General features: G+C 40.7%; 4 protein-coding genes across 6 annotated transcripts; 2 read left to right on the top strand and 2 right to left on the bottom strand.

The window, feature by feature from the left end:
• LOC8078634 (non-haem bromoperoxidase BPO-A2) lies at positions 8,899–12,272 on the top strand. Of its 2 annotated transcripts, none has more exons than XR_002451432.1 (8): positions 8,899–9,140; positions 9,671–9,789; positions 9,939–10,021; positions 10,395–10,516; positions 11,114–11,278; positions 11,381–11,458; positions 11,650–11,831; positions 11,907–12,272. XR_002451432.1 is itself a non-coding variant. In XM_002457993.2 (8 exons), exons 1-7 carry the CDS (start codon positions 9,104–9,106, stop codon positions 11,828–11,830), a joined length of 801 nt encoding a protein of 266 aa, XP_002458038.1. In that variant the 5' UTR covers positions 8,903–9,103; the 3' UTR covers position 11,831; positions 11,907–12,272. The 2 variants fall into 2 exon arrangements, 1 of the variants encoding a protein (XP_002458038.1); XM_002457993.2 differs by having other exon boundaries at positions 8,903–9,140; positions 11,365–11,458.
• Positions 13,280–16,189, bottom strand: LOC8078211. The gene is made up of 8 exons (XM_002455789.2): positions 15,935–16,189; positions 15,670–15,788; positions 15,453–15,535; positions 14,867–14,988; positions 14,218–14,382; positions 14,006–14,099; positions 13,617–13,791; positions 13,280–13,521 (listed from the first exon to the last, which is right to left on the bottom strand). Exons 1-8 carry the CDS (start codon positions 15,975–15,977, stop codon positions 13,501–13,503), a joined length of 822 nt encoding a protein of 273 aa, XP_002455834.1. The 5' UTR covers positions 15,978–16,189; the 3' UTR covers positions 13,280–13,500.
• On the top strand, positions 17,738–20,342 carry LOC8078633 (60S ribosomal protein L19-1). The gene is made up of 5 exons (XM_002457992.2): positions 17,738–17,956; positions 18,922–19,044; positions 19,118–19,431; positions 19,921–19,970; positions 20,061–20,342. Exons 1-5 carry the CDS (start codon positions 17,845–17,847, stop codon positions 20,083–20,085), a joined length of 624 nt encoding a protein of 207 aa, XP_002458037.1. The 5' UTR covers positions 17,738–17,844; the 3' UTR covers positions 20,086–20,342.
• LOC8078632 lies at positions 20,821–23,597 on the bottom strand. Of its 2 annotated transcripts, none has more exons than XM_021456730.1 (7): positions 23,284–23,597; positions 23,004–23,125; positions 22,733–22,815; positions 22,112–22,230; positions 21,598–21,762; positions 21,404–21,497; positions 20,821–21,260 (listed from the first exon to the last, which is right to left on the bottom strand). In XM_021456730.1, exons 1-7 carry the CDS (start codon positions 23,324–23,326, stop codon positions 21,077–21,079), a joined length of 810 nt encoding a protein of 269 aa, XP_021312405.1. In that variant the 5' UTR covers positions 23,327–23,597; the 3' UTR covers positions 20,821–21,076. The 2 variants fall into 2 exon arrangements, with proteins under 2 accessions (XP_021312405.1, XP_002455833.1); XM_002455788.2 differs by having other exon boundaries at positions 23,203–23,521.

Genomic DNA, 25,761 nt, shown 5'->3' with positions numbered 1-25,761 from the left:
TTGCATAATGAATTAGAAGTAGATTACCAGAGTCATCCCATGAGCAAGCTTGATTAGAGCTTGATCATGACGAAGTACAACCGGAGGAAGAACCGACAGGCCGGCCTCTCCTCTAATCCTCCTTCGCTCTCCATCTTGCTACTATCTAGATCTACTCTAGTTTAGAGAAGAGAGGAGAGCTCTCATCTCTAAACCCTAGCTTTTGCTCTGTCTATGAATAATGAATAATGATCAAGGGTTGCCTCCTCCAGGGGCCAGGGGGTCTGGTTATATAGTCCCCTCAAGTGAACCTAGGCCGTCGGATCAAACCGACATTGATTGAACGGTTATTCTTGATCCTTTAGGTCGGTGGAGATCTCCCGAGAGAAAGAGTCCCGATTGGGCTCCAGAGGTGGGCGGGCGCCCAGGGCAGGAGGGCGGGCGCCCTGCCTCTGGCCCCGTTCGGCCTCCGCTTCCTTCCCGTGGCTTCTGGAGTCTTCTAGATGTAAGATAATTGCGCGGCACTTTAATATCTCTATGTAATCCCGACGTGTGGGCCTTTCTTCCTTATTTCCTGATAACCCCTGCAGAAATAGACAAACACCAAAACTCGTGGAATTCTATCAGATAAAACCCTAAGTCTCGATGTTGATTTCATTTGGATCCTTTTCTTTGTTTATTTGATAGTTAAATTTGATACTTAAGAACCGTCAACATCTAGTTACAAAGGCTGTCTTGGGAACATCACTATTCTTGATCTTGAGCTGGTGATAACCTGATCTCAAATCAATCTTGGAGAAATACTTGGCTCCTTTAAGCTGATCAAAAAGGTCATCTATCCTTGGCAGGGGATACTTATTCTTGATGGTGACTTCATTTAGGGACCTATAATCCACACACATCCTCATACTTCCATCTTTCTTCTTCACAAACAAGACTGGGGCTCCCCATGGTGAAGAACTAGGTCTAATATAACCTTTCTGCTGCAATTCTCTTAGCTGGTCTTTCAGTTCAGCTAACTCTGCCGGAGCCATTCTGTAAGGTCTCTTGGCTATGGGGGCAGTTTCGGGGATAAGATCAATGATGAACTCTATATCCCTGTCTGGTGGCATTCCAGGTAGTTTCTCAGGGAATACATCAGGGTATTCTTGCACTATTGGTACTTCCTCTATGGTCCTTGCATCCAAGTTGAAGACCATTGGACTAACTTTAGATCCTCGGGTTTGGCATTTCACTTTAATCCCTTCATGGTTAACTAATGATACTTCCTTGGTTGCACAACTAATAATTCCATTGTGTCTGGTTAACCAATCCATTCCAAGGATAACATCTATTCCTTTGGACTTGAGCACTACTAAGTCTGCTAAGAAAACTACCCCACTTAGAATGATCCTTACATTCGAACAACCTAGATGACATTTGATGTCAGACCCAGGTGTTCGGGTTATTAGGGGTAACTTTAGTAGTACTGTGGGTATTTGATGCTTCTCAACAAAACTTGATGATATGAATGAATGTGATGCTCCAGAATCAAATAATACTGTTGCAAGTACTGAATCGACTAAGAACTCACCAAGTACCACTCCTGAAGCAGTCTGAGCATCCTGAGCATGAATATGGTTGACACGGGCTCTACCATAGGATTGTTGAGGTTGCTTCATCATCTGGCTATTATTGTTGGTGTTGCTATTGTTGCGAGGGAAACCACGGTTGACTCCAGACACTGCAGGTCTTGGTCCATTAACAGTGTGGGACTGAGTGGATACTGCTGGTGGGTTGTTCTTGTTGGGACAGTTGGCAATGTAGTGTCCAGTCTCATGGCAACTAAAGCAAGTTCTGACATTGTTTGTGACTTGACCAGCGCTGTTCTGTTGAGTCTTGCCATAAGCTTGATGCTGATAGGTTGTCTTGGGCTGATATGATGACTGCATTTGGTTATTGGAGACACTAGCAGGAGAGCGAAACTGCATTGGGGCTTGAGTCCGCTGGCTTGGTTGGCTAAAGGTTTTTAGCCTCTGGGATCTAGCACCATCTTGAACTTTGCGCTCTAGAAACTTGCGCTTGTTCTCTTTCCTTTCTTCAGTCTTGGCCACATCAGTCAGAATGGTCCTGTTCATCAAGGTGTTGAAGTCTGGATAGATCTGTGGGGTCATGAGGGTTCTGAGCTCACAGGTCAATCCTTCTATGAACTTTGTCTGTTTCTTGGCATCAGTGTTGACCAATTCTAGGGCATAGCGAGACAATTCAGTGAATTGGAAGATGTACTCACTTAGAGTTTTATTTCCTTGCTTCAAGTTGCGAAATTCATCAGCCTTCAGCTTCATGATTCCATCTGGAATGTGGTACCGACAGAATTCATCCACAAATTCTTCCCATGTGATCGTGTTGGCATTGTCCACAGCTCCACTATAGGCTTCCCACCAAGAAAGGGCAATTCCTGTCAGCTGATGAGATGCTAGCAGAACTCTATCCCTTCCATCATAGTGGATTGTGTCCAACTTCCTTTCAATCACCTTAAGCCAATCATCTACTTCCATGGGGTTGTCAGTTCCAGTAAAGGTGGGTGGCTTAAGCCTCATGAACTCAGTCATCTTGTCTTGGACTCCGGCTCCACGGTTGTTCCTGGGGCGGTTCATGCCTTGAGCCAAGGTCTCCAGAAGGCGAGTCTGAGTTGCCATGACTTGTGCTAAGTCAATTACTGGAGGAGGGGGCAAGCCATCTCTTTCATTATGGTTCCTAGTCTGACTCACTTCATCTTCATGAATACCATCAACATTTGCATTGACTTGACTTCCATTTGGATTTTGGCTTTGTCTACTAGCTGCACGACCACTTGGTTGAGAGCGGGTAGCTGGTTTGGGAGGCATCTGTTGGTTAAGATGAGAAAGCATTAGATAAGGGTTAGATCTATTGAGTGATGTTGTTTTTTTTGTTAAGACGTTATATTTTAAAAAGGTGCAAGTTTTAAGACTTGCTATCCCGTAAGGGAACAACATAGAGCACTCAATTATTTAGCACACCCAACAAGCACAAATATATATTTTGAATAAGAGGGCGGTTTACAACATAGTAATGGAGGAAATAAGCGTACTACAATACGGTTCATCTACTTTGGGGGGTTGAACAAAAGTGAAGTAAACTTCACTTCTCCAAGACATAAGGAGGAACTAGGTGCTACTATTCTTCAACTTCTTCGGACAAAACGGCTTCATTCCCTTGGTGTTGAGGTGGATCATGCTTCTGGCATTTGTGGTTCTTCCTTTGGACTAAGAGGTGGGTCACCATCTTCTTTTGGTGGTGGCTGGGTGAGGAGGGAAAATCCTTCTTCCTTAGTGGACTCCAAGTCTAAAGCTTCATGAGAGGTTTCTGTGGGTGGGGGAGCTGATGGCCCTGCTATGTCCATCTTTCTTTTGGTTTTTAGGGACATGATTGGGATACCTTTTAGGACTATGGGCTCTTGGTCTCCCTCTGCTAACATCCTTCTTTTGATCCTGGTGATAAGGTAGGCATCCTTCAACTCCTGAGCATGGCGGTCTTCAGCTGCCTTCAAGACTTCAGCAATGGCAGTTTCACGACTCTCGGCTGCAGCTGCTTGGGCCTGAGCTTCTACAAGCTGCACATGGAGCTTTCTAACTATGATCTCGGCTTCCTCCGCACGATGGATGCACTTCCTTAACTCTGAGACCTGCTCATCATATTGCTTATCTAGAGCAAGAAGGTACGTGGTCATGAATACCACAGTTGGGTCATCTTCAAGTGAGTAACGTCCTTACAAGAGCTCTATGCGGGTCCTCCAAACTGGTCAGTCTTTTTCATCGGGTGGAAAGAACCTCATGGGTGTACGGGTGATGGGCTTCTCGTAGATCTGGCATAGGTACCTCAAGGCTTTGCGGATGACGGCTTGATATGTATCTGCTTCAGCTATGTTAGGGAAGTCCTCACTTTTCCCAATATAGATAGTAACTTCGCACCGCTCGGTCTCATGCTCTTCATATTCTCTGCCTTCATATTCTGGGCGATCCTTGATTCCAAGTTTCTGCATGGTAGCATACAAGAGCTTGGGAAAGCCTTCTACACTTAGACAGTAACTGCTGGTCCAAACTCCTTCTGCCATCTGAGAGACATAGATGAGAGTAAATATTTTTTTTCAAATAGAGGGAAGAGGGTAAGAACTTTTGTAAAATACGTTTATTTAGTAAAATACTGGTCCAGAAAAGCCTAAGGTCGCGTCCTACAGCCAACTACGGCTCTGATACCACCTGAAGCGCCCCTGGTAAACCAGGAACTCAAATGTGATACAATACTAGTCCCAGGAGGCTAGTAACACATTTATTACATCAGATAAGTTTCAGCGCAGTAGTCTCGGTAAGCGTGGACAAGGAAGGCACGCTATAATAATAAGACACCAAAATACAACATAGGTCCAAAGGACCCAGAAACAAACGATATCACAATCGAACATCTGACGAGTCCCAATGCCACAGGCTTAGTTGGGTGCAGACACGACCTTACTCGAACGCCACTTCAGGATCGAAGTCCGGATCTTCCTCTGTTTAATAAAGCAAGGGTGAGTACAAAGTACTTAGCAAATCCAACCTTACCCTACGGAAGGGGAGAACAATATATATGCATATGGATAAATCAAGGATGAGGCTTAGTTTCATTTGCATAAAGCTATCTTTTTACACATATAAGGTTTTATTTCACAAATACTGTTGTAAAAGACCTCTTTTCCACATATGATAGTATTTCTGAAAATGGAGTTTGATCACAATTTTAAGTGTTGTTGAACCCTTGTTCCCACAACACAATGGCAGTCAACCATTTATTTCCAAAATCACACTCACTCTCATGTTTTCACTCATACCAACCCATCTAGTTGTTGAAACCAAACCATAACCCGTCCGAGACCGCGGACACGGCTATCCAGATAGATTTACACTCTACAGAGGTTGTACACTTTTCCCACAAGTAGGATACCATAACTTACACCGTCGTGCAAGCACAGATCCATCAAAGTCATTACCCTCTATAGCTAAGTAATGGCGCTCACCACGGGAACACTAAGGCCACATCTCATGATACCACAATAATTCACAAAGCTCTTTTCATACATTTCCATAATTTCACATACATCACTTAGTGTCCCGTTGCACACCTGCCTCCAGGTGATTGCCAAACTAACTAGAGGGGTTTAGACTAAGCCTTTCCCATGCAAGGCGAGTGGTTGTACGATAAATGAGTTAGGCAAGATGAATCATCAACTCAGTCCTTAATCGAGACAAGGCGGATATCTTCACGCTTAACCCCGCAAGGTATAAGCCACAACACCAGGGCATCCCCAAAGAGATCTCATCCGCCCCATCTCCATAGTAATCACATCTATAACTTGTTCATTAACCCTTTCTCAATACCCACAATTTATTTTCACCACTCACACCTTTTACTTTTAAAATCATTATATTTGAAAAATATAGCGATGAGTATCCAGGATGAGTAACAAGTCCTAAGCATACTAAATAATAATATTTCTGTCATAGCATATTATTTGTTCTTAGGTTTGAACAAGACAATTATCGAGTAATATCAGTTCAAGTATGGCTGTTCAACAGGTTTTAACTAAGCAGCGAAAATACTTTGTACATATATTGTACATGCAATATTTAAAACGGCTTCTACGGGTTGTGTTTAAAAATAGGATCAATATGCATCAAAGGGGATCGGTTGGACTTGCCTCCGTCGGCGTCCTCAGCAAACTCTTGTTGACAGTCCGGGTCCTCGACGTCAAACTCGCGGTACTCGTCTCCAACGTTCTCGTTTTCTGGCTCGTTCACTCCGTCAACTAAAATACGCGACGAACGACACAGACAACGGGCACAAATAAATAATCATATAAATTAAAATGAGCTCCAAAAGTCATGAAATTAATATGGGAGGTAGATCATGATTTTAGATGAATTTAGGAAAAAGAATTATTAAAATCAGAGTTAGCATGTGGTATTTGTAAAATAGCCGGAATTTAATCATGCGAAAAAGGCTAACGGTGATTAAGAAATAGATGCTTCACGTGGGCATTTGCTTGGCTGGTAGTTCATGCATGCATGTACTATTTGGTGGAGTTAATGCTTATGGCCCACGCATGTATGGTTAGAGAGAAATTAGCAGGGGTCATTAGAGCTCTTCTGTATGTCATGGTTCAGTTCGTGGAGTTCTTGGCAGTGAACCGGTACAGACAAGTACAAAGAGAGATACCGAAAAAATACTACAGAAAGACAAAGAAGAGCAAGGAGATGCTCATGAGCTGCTCACCTCGTCTTGCGACGACAGTCGAGCTCGGCTTGTGCGTATGGCCGTATACGGTATACGCGAAGTGAGAGTGAGTGAGCCATGAACGTGCTTCTCGGGTGGTGAGAGTGAGCACCCGAGGCTGGCTTTTTATAGGCCAAAGCACTCAGCTGCGTGCCATTAAAAATGCTACTGTAGCGCATGGTCGGTGCCTAATTTGCATGCACGATGCATGTAAATGGACGGTGCATAATCACCGTGTCCTTGCATGCAGGTGCATGCAAATGGACGGTGCATGCTCGTCCTGCATGCATGCATGCATGAGATATATATTCGTGTAGGTGCACTGCTATGTTTTCTTGCATGTAAGCTTGCTGGTACTCGCTGTTATTTGTGCGCGAAAAATATAGATGGATTAGATGGAGATACTATAGAGCTCAAATTATTTTATAGTTTTTAAAATATATTTTGAAAATAATTTTTAATGCGAGTGATTTTTTTAGTGTGAATTTTTGGAATGTTACAGATTTATAGTACCAAATTAATACCATTAAATTTATTATAGAATATATTTTCGTAAGATACTTATTTTATGTCATAGATATTGATACTCTTTTCTATAAAGTTGGTCAAAGTTAGAAAAGTTTGACTAACACGGATTCTAGGAGTTGAAGCTTTCGGGGACGGAGGGAGTAGTATTGCAGGTATTTCTTCTACAGTAACTTGGTGTAGTTTGATTGGTGAAACCTTTGCAGCCTGAGGCTGTTGGTCTCAGTTCGACTCGCTCGCTCGCATTCAATGGGCCAGGACATGCCTGTCACTCATTCAATCTAGCTGACGCTTGCTTTGCTTTGTGCCTCGCAACTAGCAGCGCACGGGCCGAGGAGGGCACGCGTGCCTTCAATGCAGCGACATCAGAAGAGACGGGCGCGACAACGGCTAGGGGCAAGCGTGTCAAGTTTACTCTCTGTGCTTCAGAACGTTAACTTTTGCAAAAATGCTAAGGTTGCCCAAAACGTCAGTTAATTGAGGTACGGAGGGAGTACAACTCAAAGTCCTAGCATAACCAAACTCGTACATAATATTTGACACATATATCTAACAAAAAACTAATGGCTAATGATAACTAATGTCTAGAAAGGAGGAGGATGAATAGATTAAACCTAAAAAATCAACTCAAAGCATTAGATCAATAACTGCAGAAGTTTGATAGTTTGTTGGAACTTCTACACTTAGGGGAAGGAGGTGTGTGGGTTAATAGATAAATTTATAAAACAAAACTTATCTAACTCAAAGTTGTGGATCAATAGAACTATGGAAGTTCCGTAGATTTGTCCAGGAGTGTGGGGGTTATGCAGAAATCTTTGTAATTTATGTAGTTTAGCATCAACTCGAAATCTCCAAGTAAATGGTCTAGATTTTTTTTCCAAATTACCACACTTCTATAGGTGGAGTAGAGCTATTCCTTGTAGTTAGAAGCCACATATGACCAAATCAAGTTGCAACCCTAAAGTCAACGCAAAAGTGAGTATCCAAACAAATAATTGCAACAATAAGTGCAACTGGCATAATGATTTAACCTGAGATTTGACAACACAACCAAGTTATGCAAACGATGTTGTTGAGGAGGCCACAAAGGCCTTAAGTTTCTTCTAACTATATATTCTCTTTTTAAGCAAATCATAAAAATCAAGCTCGAGGTTTCTCCTAGATGAATCGAAGCAATCTCGTACCTCACCACATGATATTGGAGCTTGGCAAGTGACATCAAGCCATTTAGAACCCAAACTGAAACTAAAAGCCAAACAACATGCTTTTCTTCAACTTTTTCTTACCACACCTTCAACATCCTTTCTTTAACTTTGTCTTACCACGCCTTTTCTATCTATTTCAGTCTTGTATTGGTATAGTTTCACTGAAAAAGCTACATAAATAGAGAAACAATATAGTCAAATAAGCTAAATAGATCCAATTTATGTGGTTTAGTATATAAAAAAGGTCTGTCGGGAGAAGCATCGACAGAAAAACCTAAAAGAATATGTTTTTGACTTCTAATTTTAGCTTATATGTTAGCAATAAACACTTTATAAGGTGTACCAAAACAGACCTTTGTACTTTAAAACATCTAACCATGTTTTTCTCAGTTGATACAACTTCTCATAGAAGCACTTTGCATAAAAGCTACTCCCTCCATCCCAAATTGTAAGTCATTCTAAGAATCTTGGAGAGTCAAAGCATTTTTACGTTTGACCAAAATTATAGAAAAAAATACTAAGAATTGTAACGTAAAGTGAGTATACTATGAAAATATAATTAAGAAAGAATCTAATGATACTTAGTTGGTATCATAATAATTATTATTTTATCATATAAATTCGGTCAAACTTAGAAAAGTTTGACTCTCCAAGATTCTTGGAATAATTAAGAAGAATCTAATGATACTTAGTTGGTATCATATAATTATTATTTTATCATATAAATTCGGTCAAACTTAGAAAAGTTTAACTCTCTAAGATTCTTGGAATGACTTACAATTTGGGATGGAGGGAGGGAGTATAACAAAACTCGTCTTCAAAAAGAAAAAAAAAAGCTAGAATAAAACAGGGCCATTAGTTTGAGGGGTTGGGGAATGACTATGGGCGCTTTGATTATACTCGACAAGCCTGCCTCCCCTGCTCCCCGAGTCGCCACAGCCTCGCCTTTGATTGGCTCCCCTCCCTTTCGTCCTCACCAGAGACGAACCCCTCCTCCTGCTGCTGCTGTTGTCGGCTCCGGAGCCATCCTCTGCTCCGACCACGCAAATCCCCGACCCCGAGGCAGACACCGGCCAGGCCCCGCGATGGCAAAGACCAACGACAACGACGCCTTCAGTCCCCGTAAGACCCCTGCGCGCTACGCCATCGATTGACCGCACCGCACCTCCTTTTTCCATGTTTGGGGTTCGCCCCTGTAACTTAATTGGTTCGTGTCCTTCCGGGATCAGTATGCCTGTACTTGGTAATTGCAGACTGTTGGTGTGAAAGTCGCTTCAAAATTACAGTTTTGTTCAGCGTCTGGTTAGATCAATGCATGCGGATGAACCTCAGCACCTGGCTAGTGACTAGTCAGCAGCCCAATAAACAAAACTCCTACTAAGTTTACCTTCTATGACGCATGAGAATGATGCCTTGTGTGCCAGCCTCACCCATCGAGTAAATCTTGCTCTAGCTGGGTTCAGAACTGGGGCTTCAAGTGGATGCTGTTGTTCCATACTTCCATGTGGATGTGCTTCGAACTACACGGTGTGGGTATAACTGAATAGTTTTGAAGCTACAGAAACGATTCCTTCAAGCTGCAATGCTATTTTTGTACATGAGTATTGAGTAGACTCTGTTGAACTTTGAACAACATAACCACCTCTGCGCAGCTGTTTCCCAAGAAAGGGTTGTGGTAACAAACAAACATGGTGAGAGGCTTGTGGGGCTGCTGCATCACACCGGATCAAACAAGATTGTGGTCTTGTGCCATGGTTTTATATCTTCCAAGGTAAATACACCCTGTTGCCTTCAAGATATTTATGTATCCCTTAATTGCAGGCAAAGGACCCAACTATTACTTTATTTGGGAAATGCCAGACATTTTAATGTTTTTAAAATAGTTATAGCTGCCACATGCAATTTATTGCTCATTTCCAGAATGACAGCCTCATTCTTGACCTAGCGGCAGCATTGACAAAGGAAGGGATCAGTGTCTTCCGCTTCGATTTCAGTGGAAATGGGTAAGCTGCACCTCCAGAACTGTGTAGTCACCAGCAATGTTAACCAGCTATTGAAGCAACTATAGAAAATTTTCTTTATTGTGACATCATCCTGTTTGTTATCTTAAAACTAAATCATTTTCCAATTTTTTGGCTCTGCATGCTTGTTATGTAAAGTCTTACATATATATTCTATAAATTGTTAGATGTCCCTAGCAAATTATCAAAGTATGTACCTGTTGGTTTTTCCTTTATGTGGTTGTTTAAGTTCCTGTTGCTTGATACATGATTTTGCAGTACCATTCCCTAAAGAGTTAAAGTACCACATTATATTTGACATGAATGCATTCCATATAAACCTCCCTTTGGGTGATATATTTTTAATTGTACACAGAGAAAGCGAAGGTCAGTTTGAGTATGGCAACTACAGGAAGGAGGCTGACGATTTGCATTCTGTCGTATTGTATCTCTATCAAAAAAGTTACGATATAGCAGCTGTTGTTGGTCATAGCAAAGGTTGGTGATGTTTATCCTTTCTTTAGTAGTTTGGTCATGCATCATTTTTGCTGGTGGGTTCCATTGAATTTTTATCAGTAACGTACTAGCAGAGTTTGTTCAGTTAAACCAGAATTTGCATCTCAAGAAGTAAGAAAATTCTGCTCATGTAGTGTACTATTAGAGTTATGATAACACAAAAACCTACTTGTGCCGTCTATTTGGGCCTAGTAACTTGTTATGGGTTTGCACTTGTTTGAAACTCTTAAGAAGTTTTGATGTTGGTTATTACCTACGCTCTCTTGCGCAGTCGAGAGAAAAGTGTAGTTATTACTTCCTTACAATGTATTGTTGTTCTGTTAAATGCATTAAGCATATCTTATCCATTGTATTTAACATTTAGTTTTGGTTTAGATTTCCAGTGTTAGCAACTAAGTTAAGCAAATCCACAAGATTCCTTTTGTTGATGGTATTCTATTTTGCCACACTTTGTGTTTGATCATTATTTCCTGTATATTACCACATCTTTCTTTAGTGACTTCAGTTCCCATATCTTATTGAATGATAAACATATCACTTTGGAAATTTGACTCAGTGAAACTGCTTTTCCTTTTGCAGGAGGAGATGTAGTGATTCTATATGCTTCTATTTACAATGATGTCAGCAAAATTGTTAATTTATCAGGCCGATTTGATTTAAAACAAGGCATTGAAGAACGAATAGGGGAAGGGTCTATCGATAGAATAAATAAAGAAGGCTACCTTGATGTCAAGGACAAATCTGGTATGAATGGGGTTTAGGTAGCTCTTGCTGTGTAATCACTTATTCACTTTCATATGTGTATTTTGACCGCGTTGGAACCAATGTAGAACATGTCAACTACAGGGTAACCAAAGAAAGTTTGACGGAACGGCTTAATACTGATATGCATGCTGCAAGTGTTTCCATAAGTAAGGAATGCAGGTATGGAAACCATTTCAGACATTATGACCCTCATGTTTATACTCCAAGCAGAAAAAGATAAGTACCTGAACATTAGTGTTTCATCTGTGCTCGCAGGAAGTTCAAATTGTGTTTTTCTCATTAAGTTTCCATTGTGCTAGAATAGCTCGCATTTTGTACAGGTTTTCAGACATGCTATTGTCTCTATTCAGGTTCTTAACTGTCCATGGTTCAGCTGACAAGACCATACCTGTAGAAGATGCCCATGAGTTTGCGAAGCATATACCCAACCATAAACTGCATATCATAGAAGGAGCAAACCATAACTACACCGCACATCGCAAAGAAGTTGCTGATGCAGTAGTAGATTTCATCACGTCCGATGGGGTTTAAGGTATTTGAAATTTATCTTCTGTACTTTTTTGTATGTCCAGATATTCCGTATGACAGAAATTTTCTTGTAATGAAGGCTGAGGAGCCCACGTCTCCAAGGTGAATGTTCATTCCAGACTGTTTAACACTTGGTCATACACCTATTCCCATTGGTGGACATGAGCGGTACAGCTCCAAATTGGACCCTTCAATACTAGGGCAATAATCGACACAGACTTGCATGGTACTAGGTGTGCATTATCTTCTGAACCGAAAAAACTCATGCCTTGCAGGTTTGAGTGTTTTTTTTTGTTTTTTTTTTGAAACGAGGTTTGATATGATGTTACTGGTATGTGCTTTAAGAATTCCTATAAATATCTAACTCCTGGTAGGACTTGTATGTCGCTGTTGTATAACTGATGAAGTTTCAGCAGACTACTTGTGGCTACATGTTCTGGATTGATCATCAGATGTTAGACATAGGAGTATATGTATATACTAATAATATGCACATAGTTTTTGAGGCGTCGCAACGCCACAAGGTTTTAGTTACACCATATTGCTTAGGTGTCCAGCATTACCCACGCTACAGGACACCTAATAAAAACCACGAAAAACATGGGTTTGTCATAGCATTTTTGTTAAAAATAATGTATCTAGAAAAACTAAAATATCTTATAATTAAGAACGGAGAGGGTACAAATTGTCTCGTGGTGGCGGCGTGTTCATGGTTCAGGCGTTCAGCAGAAATGGCTACTGCTTTGGACACTGCGACATATCAGTGTTAATAGTTCAGAATCACTGAAACTGAGCATCTTGTAACTTGTTTTCCATCGACGTTTGGGCCTTGTTTATTTCCACCCAAAAATCCAAAATTTTTCAAGATCTACATCACATCGAATCTTTAGACGCATGCATGAAGTATTAAATATAGATAAAAATAAAAACTAATTGTACAGTTTGGTCGGAATTGACGAGACGAATCTTTTAAGTCTAGTTAGTTTATAGTTAGACAACAATTACCACAAATAAATGAAAGTGCTACAGTGTCTTAAAATTTTTTTATTCAGAAACTAAACAAGGCCTTGCTAGCATTGCGTCACAAAGCTGTTGCGAAAGAATTTGTGGGAAGACAACACCAGCTGGTTCGACCGGGGCAGCGGGGAATATTTCTTTGTGCCGGATCCAGTGAGGCTCAGCAGTCAGCAAGCAGAGCCTTTTGTGTCGTTTCGTACGAGAGGTCGAGAGCTCGTTACAGGTTCACTTCTATTAATTCTATCCACTAGCTCTCGACTAAACACCACTATACCAGGGGTGCCTGGGTGCGTGCAGGACTGCAGATCAATGCATCAACCAGGATTTTTTATGTTGATATGTTGATCAAACTTTCTTAAGTTTAACTAGATTTGTAGAAAATATTAGCAACATTTGTATCTCTAAAGTTTATTATAAAAATATATTCAATAATTAATCTAACGATACTTATTATATATCATAAATATTAATAATTTCTTGTATATACTTCATCAAAGTTGAAAATATTTAATTTCTCAGAAAGCGACAGATGGAGGAGCAAAACCAGGGTCTGTCTATGTCTAATCTAAGCCTTTATAATAAGGTAAGGTGACTGGGGTGATGAGATGGCAGGCTTGGAAGAGCAGGCTGGAGGAGGACGCCGTTATGCATCTGCTCTAGGGTTTGGTCTCCCCTGCCTGCATAGAAATCAGTCACCGGGATAAGATATCAATTATCATTGCTGAAACACATTCCAAGCATCGAAGTTGAGTTGTTGTTTGTCTATATATACCTCACTGGATGTGATGGCTTCTACTACAGCATCAGAAAGTTCTCTACGGTGAGCAGTGTAGCAGTGATTTGCTCCCTCAATGACACGCAGTTTGTGGTTTGGTATAAGCTTTGCAAACTCGTATGCATCTTCCACGGGTATGATCTCGTCAGCTGAACCATGAATTGTAAAGAACCTGGGCAAAGAGTCCAATAATAATTTCTGTGAGGATTCTATTCTACAACACTGATGAACTAGCTAACAAATGTAATACACACACACTATTCTTGGTTCTACGAGTGCACAGAAACTACAAGGTCACAAAAGAATGAAGATTGTGTGCTGCAATAATTGGCCACTTGGTTGTTAATTTACATGAAGGGAAAATTATGCCTAAGTAAACTGATAACCTGCACTCTTTGCTGATGGAAAGGCTTGATGCGTGCATATCAATACTCAGTCGTTCCATCAAGGTCTCTTTGGTCACTCTGTACAAAACCTTTCCTACACCGCAACAGATATGCAGTTATTAGATGCACATAAAAGATAAATAAACTACAGACAGAAGATATGATGTGTTTAGCATAGCGTTCAATATAGAAGGTCAGACATCTTCCCATACCTGATTTGTTTGTGACATCAATGTAGCCTTCTTTGTTTATTCTATCCATAAACTCTTTGCCTAGGCGCTCTTCAATGCCTTTCTCCAAATTAAATCGACCAGAAAGGTTAACCACCATGGGGACATCGTTGTAGATAGAGGCATATAGAACCATCACATCTCCACCTGAAGAAAAAGAGATGCAGAATTAATGCCCAAATTTCCAAATGGCTAGACAATTGCAGGGTAAATAGCATGAGAAGGATGGCTGGGCAGCTACAGCTTGCTTTTGGTGAGACAAGGATGAACCTTTTGTTTTCTCTTGCTTGCGTTTAAGGATAACAAAGCACCTCTTTAACACTTCTATGAAAGGAACCCATTAACAAACAAAGCATATAACAATATGAAAATTAACCTGATAGGTTCCGATTGATTGCCAGTTGATTGCATCGCAGTTTCCTATTCTGAATAATACTAATGATGTACAAGGTTATGCATTAATGCACAAAAATACAGGAAATATTTCTCTATGTTTGACTTGTATTGTATGTAATCATATTGCAAGCTTCTGGACGTTTGGCTTACCCATGACATGAACCCAATGGAACAACGTGATGGAAAGAATAATGAATTCCATGATTATATCAACCAAACGATGCATATAACCCACCTTTGCTGTGACCAACAATTGCTGCTACATTGTACTTTTCCTGGCGAAGATACAAGACAACAGAGTGCAAGTCAGCAGCCTCCTTCTTGTAGTTGCCATACTGGAATTCACCTTCACTTTCTCTGAAAAGTGTGCAATCAAAAGCATCATATCAACTGAGACTATGGAGCATGCATGGTAACTAAAAATTATAGTAACAAACTATGGAGTATTGTTAAAAGCTACATATTATGAATTTGTTTAAAAAAACTACAGACTATGTAGCAAGCAATATAAATTCAAATAACTTGGATGCAACACAGAGAGTTCAAACAGAAATAACTGTTTTACAAATGCTTCACTGTTGATTTATCTGAAAAAAGTGCAGATCTCAGAGACAAATGCAGTACCAAACTCAAGTGATACTTATGTAATAGTATATACACAAAAACAGGAAGCTCCATTCAGTCCATGTGACGCCCATCTTTTACAGAAGAGAAATTTGGAAGCAATGGATGCAGTGACTTTATGAAGAAACACTACAATAATATTTACAAAAACATGCACAGAAGGGGATGATGAATCCCTAATTCCACGGTCGACTTACCCATTTCCACTAAAATCAAAACGAAACACGCTAATCCCTTGCTTTGTTAGTGCAGCCGCAAGATCAGTAATGAGGCTATCGTCCTGCAAGAGAGCGTCAAATTTCGCCACATCAATAACAATTACATGAACAGCATGCACAAAAACACGCAACAATTAATATTTACGCAGTCATATCTTCAAAGATTAGAAAGCAAAATTTCTCCATCAACATATACCCTGGAAGCTCTAAAGCCATGGCAGAGCACCACAACCTTGTCGGACCCCATGTGGTGCAGCAGGCCGACGAGAGTCTCACCATGCGTGTTCGTCACCAGTACCCTCTGTGCCGGCGCAGCTGTTCAGAAACCAAACCACATCCACATGGATTCAATTCAACAGTCCGGGGCCGGAGCACCAGTAATCTTTTCCGAGAAATGTTACTGGCAATCACAATTCACGGCAGGGGTAGTAAGACAAGATCAAGAGAAGAGGGGTGCTCACGGCGATTGGGGGCATCCTGGGATGAGCTGAGCTGCTCCGCCATGGAGAACGCGTGTCCCGATCGGGGTCGAATCGGAGGAAGCTTTGCGGACGCCGCCGGCCGCAGCAAGCGGAGCAGAGGCAGAGGTGACTGGTGCGCGGCAGGCAGGTGAGTGGAGTGAGTAGAGGAGGGCGGAGAGGGATCCGACCAACCGGCGGCGTCGGTTGACTAGCGCCTGTGTGGCTACCAGTTGGCAGTAGCAGTAGCTTTGGTTTCATCGTTTTTTTTCTTTGGGCTTCGTTTTGGCTTCAGAAGCGAAAGCTGAAGCCTTCCCCCAATGCTAATTAAGCCCCACCTCAAAAACCAAAAACTTTTTAAAATTTTTCGTCACATCAAATTTTGTGTCACATGTATGAAACATTAAATATAGATGAAAATAAAAACTAATTGCATAATTTGTCTGTAAATCACGAGACAAATCTTTTAAGCTTAGATGATTGGATAATGTTTGTCAAATAAAAATAAAAGTGCTACTTGTTTAGTTCTCAAAAATTTTCAAGATTCTCCGTCACATCGAATCTTTGGTCGCATGCATGGAGCATTAAATATAGATGAAAATAAAAACTAATTGCACAGTTTACCTGTAATTTGTGAGATGAATCTTTTGAGCCTAGTTACTCTGTGATTGGACAATGTTTGTCAAATAAAAACGAAAGTGCTACAGTGGCCAAAAACGAAAATTTTTGCCAACTAAACAAGGCCTAAATAAAGGGTTGATACCGTACATGAAATTGGCTGGAGATTAAGTCAGCTTAAATATGTAGCAATTGTATATATTTGTGAAGTTAAAAAGATAAAGGATTAGCTAAACATGCTCGTGCCAAGTTGCGTTGCACATGTGATCACGCTCGACTAAAAAGATGTTGAATCAAGGGACCAAAAATTAGGAAATGAGAGTGACAGTGATCAAAATAAGTGATGGTACAAGTGAGGAACAATGGACCAAATGATGGAGGAAAATATTTTTGTATTTTAACGCAATATTGTTGATTATTGTTTTGTGTTATTTAGCACAATACAAACAAACGGCAGCCTGTTTGTGCACGGTTAATGAAAGAAATACCCACTCCAATACTTTCCATTGATAGATATAGTTATATGCTTGTTTGATTTCTTTGGTGAAGAACACGTTTTCAGTTTGACAGGATTGAGAAATGCAGTACGTTATTTGCAAAAGGGTTTTACACTGCAGGATCAAAAATAAACGCGCGTATTTAGCTTGGGATTGAGAATCGATGCCTTCGACCTGTTTTATGTGACTACTATGAATGGGATCAATTAATTTTTAGAGATAAAATCGTTCTAGCCTTTATTTGGTTTGCTTTGAAGAAGAAGACTTTAAATTTATAGGGATAGAATCATTCAGCCTTTTACGGAGTATTTGGTTTGAGGGATAAGACGGTTCTAATCTTTAATTTTTTTATCAAGGTTTTAATCTTTATTATTGGTGATGTTAACTTCAATTTTCTGTTCTCACTGTCTTTTATCCTTCCTTTGACGGGCCAAATTAATCACACTTTGGGCCTCCCATCGCCCTCCCGCTACCATGACTGCCATCTGGGCCCGGCGCGCTGCTCGCCAACGCCGCCGCTCGGCCGCGCTGCAGCTGCACTGCACCTCTCCCTCGCGCTGCTGCTCCGCTCGCGCTGCGCTCGCCAATGTGCTGTTTTTTTTTGTTAAATGGGCCATGGCCCAATAGGAATGAGTGAATGGAGGCCTGGTCCACGTTAGAGCCCCCCAAGAAAACCCTAATCCCCGTGGCCATCATATCATATCCATCCACCACTTGAGCCCCCTGCGCCGCCTGCCGCATTCCCCTGCGTCGCCACCACACGCACACGGAAGCGAGAGCTTATCGGCGGCGGCGAAGATGGTGTCGCTGAAGCTGCAGAAGCGCCTCGCCGCGAGCGTCCTCAAGTGCGGCAAAGGCAAAGTCTGGCTTGACCCCAATGAAGTCAGCGAGATCTCCATGGCCAACTCCCGTAAGACTTATCCTCTTCCCCCCACGTTGGTTAATTGCTCACTGGGTTGGGGTCGTATGGATCTATGGGTGAGGGATTTACCTGCTTAGTTCGGGATAGTTCGATTGGACGGAATATGCTCGACGTTCGCTGTGATTTTTGGAAAATTCTTGTTTGGGTCTGCCGGTTCAGTTTATGGGCATGGTCAAAGGTGGATGGATAGTTTGTTTGATTTGTATGCCCTGGCTGCCGGTGCTTATATTGGATCAATCGCTGCATTATTCGTTCCACCATCATGTTACGGAGTTGTTTACCTGCGGCCACCCGTAAAGGCTATTGCTTGTCTAGTTTGTAGGCTGTACCTGTTCTAGCTTGTTACGTGTGTACCCATGCAGTTTAATTTGTCTAGGATACTAGTTATTAAGCTGATGCAGTTATAGTTTGCTTGAACTAACAAACCCAGTTTGTGATTATTTCTTATATGTATTGTTTATGTATATGTGATTGTAGATTTTGGCTAGGATTGGTATTACATGTGTATTAGAAAGAAGTGATACCACTGCATAGCATTACATAATTGTCACATGTAATCCTCATTTTGATCATTGGCTACTATTAATTTTACATTGATTGTGCTCTGGTCATGTCTGTCTTGCTAAATATTTGCAGCGCGTAGCCAACTCAGATTTTGTCACTTAACTGCAGATTAATATGTTCTGGTAAAGCTAATTTAGATTGGTGTTGTTTCTCAAATCTCAACTTATCATACCGACCATGATTGTGCTCCTTGGGATAGTCCTTAGCTCACGTTTTTTACAATTATGTCACTATCCTGGGCTTTGCACATGAACTTATGTTTCACATTTGCTTCACACAATGGATTAGAGCATTGAAATTGTAGGCAAGCATGGTTATTCCAATGCTTGTTGTTCTGCTCTAACTTTTTAAAGGAACATAAGCTGACCATGTTTTTGCAATACTTACAGGCCAGAACATCCGGAAGTTGGTTAAGGATGGGTTTATCATCAAGAAGCCCCAGAAGATCCACTCAAGATCCCGTGCAAGAAGGGCACATGAGGCCAAGCAGAAGGGAAGGCACTCTGGATATGGTATGCTGCTGTAACTCATTTATGTTCAGTTTTCAAGGATGGGTAGACTTTTGCTAATCCAATGTCTTTATAGGCAAGCGCAGGGGTACCAGGGAGGCTAGGCTCCCCACCAAGATTCTGTGGATGAGGAGGATGCGTGTTCTGAGGCGCCTGCTCCGCAAGTACCGTGAGGCCAAGAAGATTGACAAGCACATGTATCATGACATGTACATGAAGGTCAAGGGTAACATGTTCAAGAACAAGAGGGTGCTTATGGAGAGTATCCACAAGTCCAAGGCTGAGAAGCTCAGAGAGAAGACACTTTCTGATCAGTTTGAGGCCAAGCGTGCAAAGAGCAAGGCGAGCCGCGAGAGGAAGATTGCTAGGAGGGAGGAGAGGTTGGCACAGGTATGATAATGTTATATTGATCCATATCTGCATTTGTTTCTGAACATGGGTGCAGCTGCTGCTTCTCAAAATGTTCTGGAATATCTTTGATGGTTTTTACGGTATAATGAAATTTGTCAATTACTATGGTTTTGATTTGTTGAAAAAATGGTGGATCAATGAGCTAACATTTTAAATGACATGCTGCTAGGTTTATTTTTAGGTATATTTTGTATAATTAATGGCTGCATTGTAGTTTATGTTTCCGTAACCTTTTTAAATGGCTACTACCTACATTCCAAATCATAAGATGTTTTGGTATTTCTAGATATATAAATTTTGCTATGCATCTAGATATACACTTATGTCTAGATACATAGCAAAATCATGCCATCTAGAAAAGCCAGAATGTCTTATAATTTGGAATGTAGGGAGTACATGATTGTTTAGGTTCTTATGATTCCTTTAGAATCTATATGTTAACTGTTAATTTCTTTCTTTGTCGTATAGGGCCCGAGAGAACCAACAGCACCAGTCTCAGCCACTGCTCCATCTGCTGGGTAAGTGCCTTGGAACTTAGTTTTGTTTCCTTGGACTTTTATCATATTTTTGTTGTTGATGTGTTTTTCTTCATTTTACCCATGTCACAGGGCACCAAAGAAAGCAAAGAAGTGAAGTATTGAAACAAAGCTGCTTGCTAGTACTATATAAGCATAATTTTGGAGCACCTGAACTATTTTGCTGTTATATAGTTTGGTGTCTTGATATTCTGAGTGTCATATCTCGACTGTTCTGTTGGATAATGCAGTAGAGTTGTTTATGGAGTTTCGTTGGAACAGGATCCCCAAAAAATGTTTATTTGACAGATGATCTACAGATGATGATCTCTGGATGTGTGGTTATCTTTTATGAAAATTAGTCTTATATCTTCTTGTTCTTCTGTGATGTGATTGAGCAATGGGCGATGGTATCCCGACCCATTCTTTGTGGTGAATTACTCTTGACGTGCCTCCGATGTCACGCAACATTTCAAGAATATTGAAGAGTTAACATATATCAAGTTTGATCAAAATTATAGAAGTTTGATTAAAATTATAGAAAAAATTATAAAGATTTATAACATCAAATGAGTATACTCTGAAAATAAAATTAATGAAGAATCTAATGATACTTAGTTGATATCATAAATGTCTCTAATTTTTTTAGAATGACTTATAATTTAGTACGGAATGACTATTACTTAATGATCATATGTCATCAGCCTGTACACTGAGTATTTGACCGTGTACACCATGTAGCTGTCCAAAAGAGCCTTCAGCGCTGCGCTAGTGCTGCATCAGGCCGTTCCAGCACCGTGCGTGCACGGCGCCGTCAGTGCTCGTTCAAAAATTGAGCAAAAAGAAACCAGAGTGGTCGAAAAAGGCAGTTGAATAGGCAGGAATTCATATTCATCTATGTGAAAGGCATGCTTACAAGTTACAATCATCCTCCTACTGAAACAGGACGTATGTTGGGAATTCAAGCTCTTTTTCATTTCAGCATCTGAACTCGCTCCTTTACCTGACCTAGTGTTCTGCTACAGATTGCAGATGCACTTGGCCTAATGTTATCCACAGATTGTAGAACAGCAGAAGCACTTGTTACCAACGGCCGAACTGCAGTTTCTCTATACCACTTTGGATGTGATCGAGTCTATGACAGCGTCACAAAGTTGTCTACGATGAGAAGTATACCCATGATTTGCTCTCTTGATGACACATGTCAGTTTGTGGTTTGGAATAAGCCTTGCAAACTCATGTGCATCTTCCACAGGTATGATCTTATCAGCTGAACCATGAATAGTGAAGAACCTGGACAAAAGAGTCGACGAACAATTTGCATGAGGATGAAGACAATTTTGTTCTAACACAAGCTCAGCCAATTATGCAAGGAATTAACTACTTTGGGTTCTGTAAAAGACATTGGAATTACAATCTTAAACTAATTTCTTAACCTGCATTCCTTGCTGATGGAAAGGCTTGCTGCATGCATATCAGTGTTCAATCGTTCCATCAGGCTCTCTTTTGTTACTCTGTACAAAATTTTTCCTACATTGGAATCAACAAACGTCAGTAGATGCCCATGAAAGAGAAATAAGCTGCACATGTAAATAGCCATGCATATAGAAGTCCATACATAATTCCTTACCTGATTTGTTCAAGACATCAATATAGCCTTCTCTGTTTATCCTATCCATATATTCTTTGCCTAGACGCTCTTCAACGCCTTTCTCCAAATAAAATCGACCAGAAAGGTTAACAACCATGGGAACATCGCCATAGATAGAGGCATATAGAACAACCACACTTCCACCTGAGAGGTAAACAAATACAAATTCAGAGACTTTTCCGAAATTACCTAGACCATTACAAGGATAGCTGGGGCAGCTACAGCTTCATTTGGGATAAATGAGATTAGAAAGACACAGAGGATAAAGACATAGCATCTAACTACATGAAAACCAACCTTTCCTCACAAAAGAAAGAAAGAAACGAATATACAACAAAGGTTTCAAAGTTTGATTCCTATGCAAGTTCTTGTAGAACACTCGAACTTATACATTCTTTTCACTAACTATGTTCAATTGAACAACACCTTATTAAAAAAATAATAAATTAAACAATTATAGCAACTTCACAGTAGAAGGACTACTATAATTCACCTTTGCTGTGGCCAACAATTGCTGTTACATCATACTTCTGGTAAAGATGTGAGACAACAGAATGCAAGTCATCTGCCTCCTTCCTGTAGTTGCCATATTGGAATTCACCTTCGCTTTCTCTGGAAAGCACAATCAAAGGCACCATGTGAATGTAGTTACAAACCAGGTTTTGTTATTCGAAGTAAAAATAGACAGCACAAAACAATGCACCAACCAATTCCAATTCAAATAGTTTGGGTGCAAGACAGAACAAAAATGGTTGAACAAATGTTTTGTATGTTTATTAGTCCTCCGGAGGAGAAAAGTGGGTCTCCCTATGCATAAAATAAAATACAGGTGACAGGCCTAAGATACAAAGGCCCTGTTTGGTTCCCCTTACTAAATTTTAGCTAGTTAAACTTTAGTCACTTTAGTAGTTAAAGTTCCAAACACATTGACTAAAAGGAGCTAAAATAGTTTAGTTCTATTAGTCACCCAAGAGTAGCTAAAATAATTTTAGCTAGCTAAAATTTAGCAAGGGGAACCAAACAGGCCCAAAGTAAAATCTGAAATTAAGGCAATACTGCACTAATGTAGTCAGGAAGTATCAGGTAGATCCACAATTTCACACGAGCAACTTACCCATTTCCACTGAAATCAAAGCGAAACGCATTCATCCCTTTCTTTGTCAATGCAGCTGCAAGATCAATCATGATGCTATCATCCTGAAAACGAGTGCTACATTATATTAGATTAGGAACAAAGTTATCTATGTTCCCATATAAGAAAGTAAGGTTCAAGTTTCTACAGCTTTGCATCAGAATTCAAAACATCCAACTGATTTAGCCAATCATGTCTTAGAAGGAACAAGGGAAAGCTTCTTCAGAGCATGAATGTTATCCATGCGCAGTACCTTGCAAGCCGCAAAGCCATGGCACAGGACTACAACCTTGTTGGACCCCGCGTGGTGCAGTATCCCCATAAGATTCTCGCCGTGCTTGTTCGCTACCACGACTCTCTGTTCCCTAGCGGCGGCTGTTGAGAAACAAGATGGAGTCAGCAATTCGGGGTGATAATCTCTCTGGCAAGAAACTACTGCGAATCTTAGTCACCGGCGGCCATCGTCTTGTCTACTTGCAGCGAGAGCAGGTAAAAATGCGGAAGCAATGATCCAGGGAAAGAGAGGCGCTCACGGAGATCGGGGGCATCTTTGGATGAGACGGGTGGTTGGGCCATGTGTGGTCGCCGGCGGTGAGCCGGTGACCTCGCACCCTGGGCGGGATAGGATCTCCTCGGAGGACTCCGGCGTGGACCACGACGCCGGGCTGCTCTTTAGTAAGAGCAGGGAAGAAGGGATTCGTCGTCACAGAATCCTCGTTTTGATTAGGGCGCTGGATTGGAAATCCTAACAGACTCGTCCTCCAGTCCGACTTTATTCCGTTTCATATTCATATTCGAGCTTTGGGAGCATGAAGTCTTCGATTTTAGTTGGGTTTGTGATTGCATTTGCTAAAAAATAAGAACCGGTTGATGATTATTATCGAAATAGAAAAATAATTAGTTTGAGTTCTGCTCCAGTGCTCCTTTTCTAAAAATCTTTGTGAATGTTAAGGGTAAATACCAGGTAAACTCTTGATTTTGCATGGCTGCATGCGTGGTGATAGAAAATATACTTTTGCTTTGATAGAAAATATAATTTTGCACGGCCTAGAGTTGGATAAGAATGAAATCAATTGTTTACTTTATGGATCCACCCCTAACCACATTAACTACTTTTGCTTTGAGATTCACAAAATTTTTTTGTTAGGGAGTACCGGAGCAGAACATTTTTTTCTTTAGCGATCATGTCTAGTCATGTTTTTCATTAAGCAGAAAAGAGTTTTGTTATAGGCTGACAGTAATCCAAGGTTACCAAATCCCCGAATCAAAGAGGCGTTTACAAAAACCGAGGAAAGACACGACGTAGGTAAGCAGCTAAAAAATCAGAGAGACGCCATTAGCGGCCTCAACTTCCTGTAACCCGCCAAGCACTAGGCTTTGACTTCCTCCTCAATCACCACCTACAGCCCTGTCGGCAATGTTGCAGGTTTGCCGAATGTCCTCGCGTTTCTTTGGCAAACAAAATTGGTAGGAAGAAAATTCCTTTTTTCTCCTTTAAAAAACTACTTGATTTTTTTTCCAGCCTAGTTGCAAGGTTTACATGTTTCATAAATTCAAAATCAGTACATATGTTTCCCTCTGAAATTGGCATAAAGGCGTGAGGTATGAACGCCATCATTTTCTTTGTTATTGGAGTTTGAAATCATAATGCACCTTCCAACAAAGAATTAATTTTACAGACACATTTTCAAAGGCTATGAAACTCATCCAATCTACAAACAAATCTGGAGATCCAGATGTATCCTAAGAATCATTTTTTTTGCATAGTTAATAGCTGTAGATAGACTGAACACTAAAACAATGCTTCAGAGAAGACACTTCAATGTGCAAGGTGGTCAGACATGCATCATGTGCAACTCTAGTGAGCTCGAAACCATTGATCACTTTTTTTTTCAGCTGTCCCTTTGCCAAGGAATGCTGGCAGAAGATAGGTGTCATCTGGAATGACTCTACTGAACTGCTCGACAGAATAGCACAGGCTCAGAATCAGAATGACATGCCCTGGTTCATGGAGATCATTCTAATTGCTGCTTGGGAGCTGTGGAAAGTAAGGAATGACAAAGTGTTTCAAAGAAGAGATCCCAGCCCGGATAGATGGTTTTGCAACTTTAGAAATCAATGCTTCCTCCACTCTGTTAGATTTAGAGATGACTTAAGATCAATGTTTTGTTTTTGGCTAAATACATTCAGTTAAGTCAAGTATGTATACTCTGAACTCTTCGTCTTTTTTTGTTTTTGAACGCGAACTCTTCGCCTTTTATTTAATGAAATTTTACAATACTGTGGGGAACTCCTTTCTTGTAAAAAAACAAAGAATTAATTTTTGAGGGAACCAACAAAGAACTAACTATGAAAAGAAATAATTCGATTGTTTTTAATCCTGCTCGATCTCAAGAATTTCTTAAGAAATATCGTATGGAAGATGGATATGAACTATCATATCATATCTTGTTTAGCCTTGACGAGAAATCCTCTCCTATCACGAGTTTTCGTGGATGCTTCAACCTTTTATCAGTTAGAGCATGTCCAAAGGCTTTGGCAAATTGACTTGGCATTTGTTGTTGTTTGCAAACTTCCATAACAAAATGCAAAAGATAAAAATAGGCCATTTCTAAGAGAATTGACATTTGGACTTGGCAAATGATAAAATTAGGAGGTCTCCAGGCGCGCGCTTTCCTTGCGTGTGACTTTGCACGCGCGATCAGGTTTGCAAAGCCGTCTACAACTTGGCATTTTTGCCAAGTTTGCTCCCTCGTTTGCCAAGTTGCCCAAATTGCAAACTCCAAATGCAAAACCGTTGGATACCCCTTTTGGAGCTTTTTGGCAAATTGCTCAAATGCAAACCTCAAATGCAAAACCCTTCGAGATGCTCTTAGGGCAGCCACTGCCTCTGCAGGTAACTCTACAAGTTTCCGAAACCATCATATTTGTGACATGGAGCTTTGGAGAATATGTGGAGGTTGGGGTTACTAGCCACACTGGTGCGTCTGAGCTTTTATAAGAAGTTTTTC

This window comes from Sorghum bicolor, chromosome 3, assembly GCF_000003195.3.
Source record: "Sorghum bicolor cultivar BTx623 chromosome 3, Sorghum_bicolor_NCBIv3, whole genome shotgun sequence".
NCBI classification, from domain to species: Eukaryota; Viridiplantae; Streptophyta; class Magnoliopsida; order Poales; family Poaceae; genus Sorghum; species Sorghum bicolor.
This window is presented reverse-complemented; position numbering and strand designations above follow the sequence as displayed.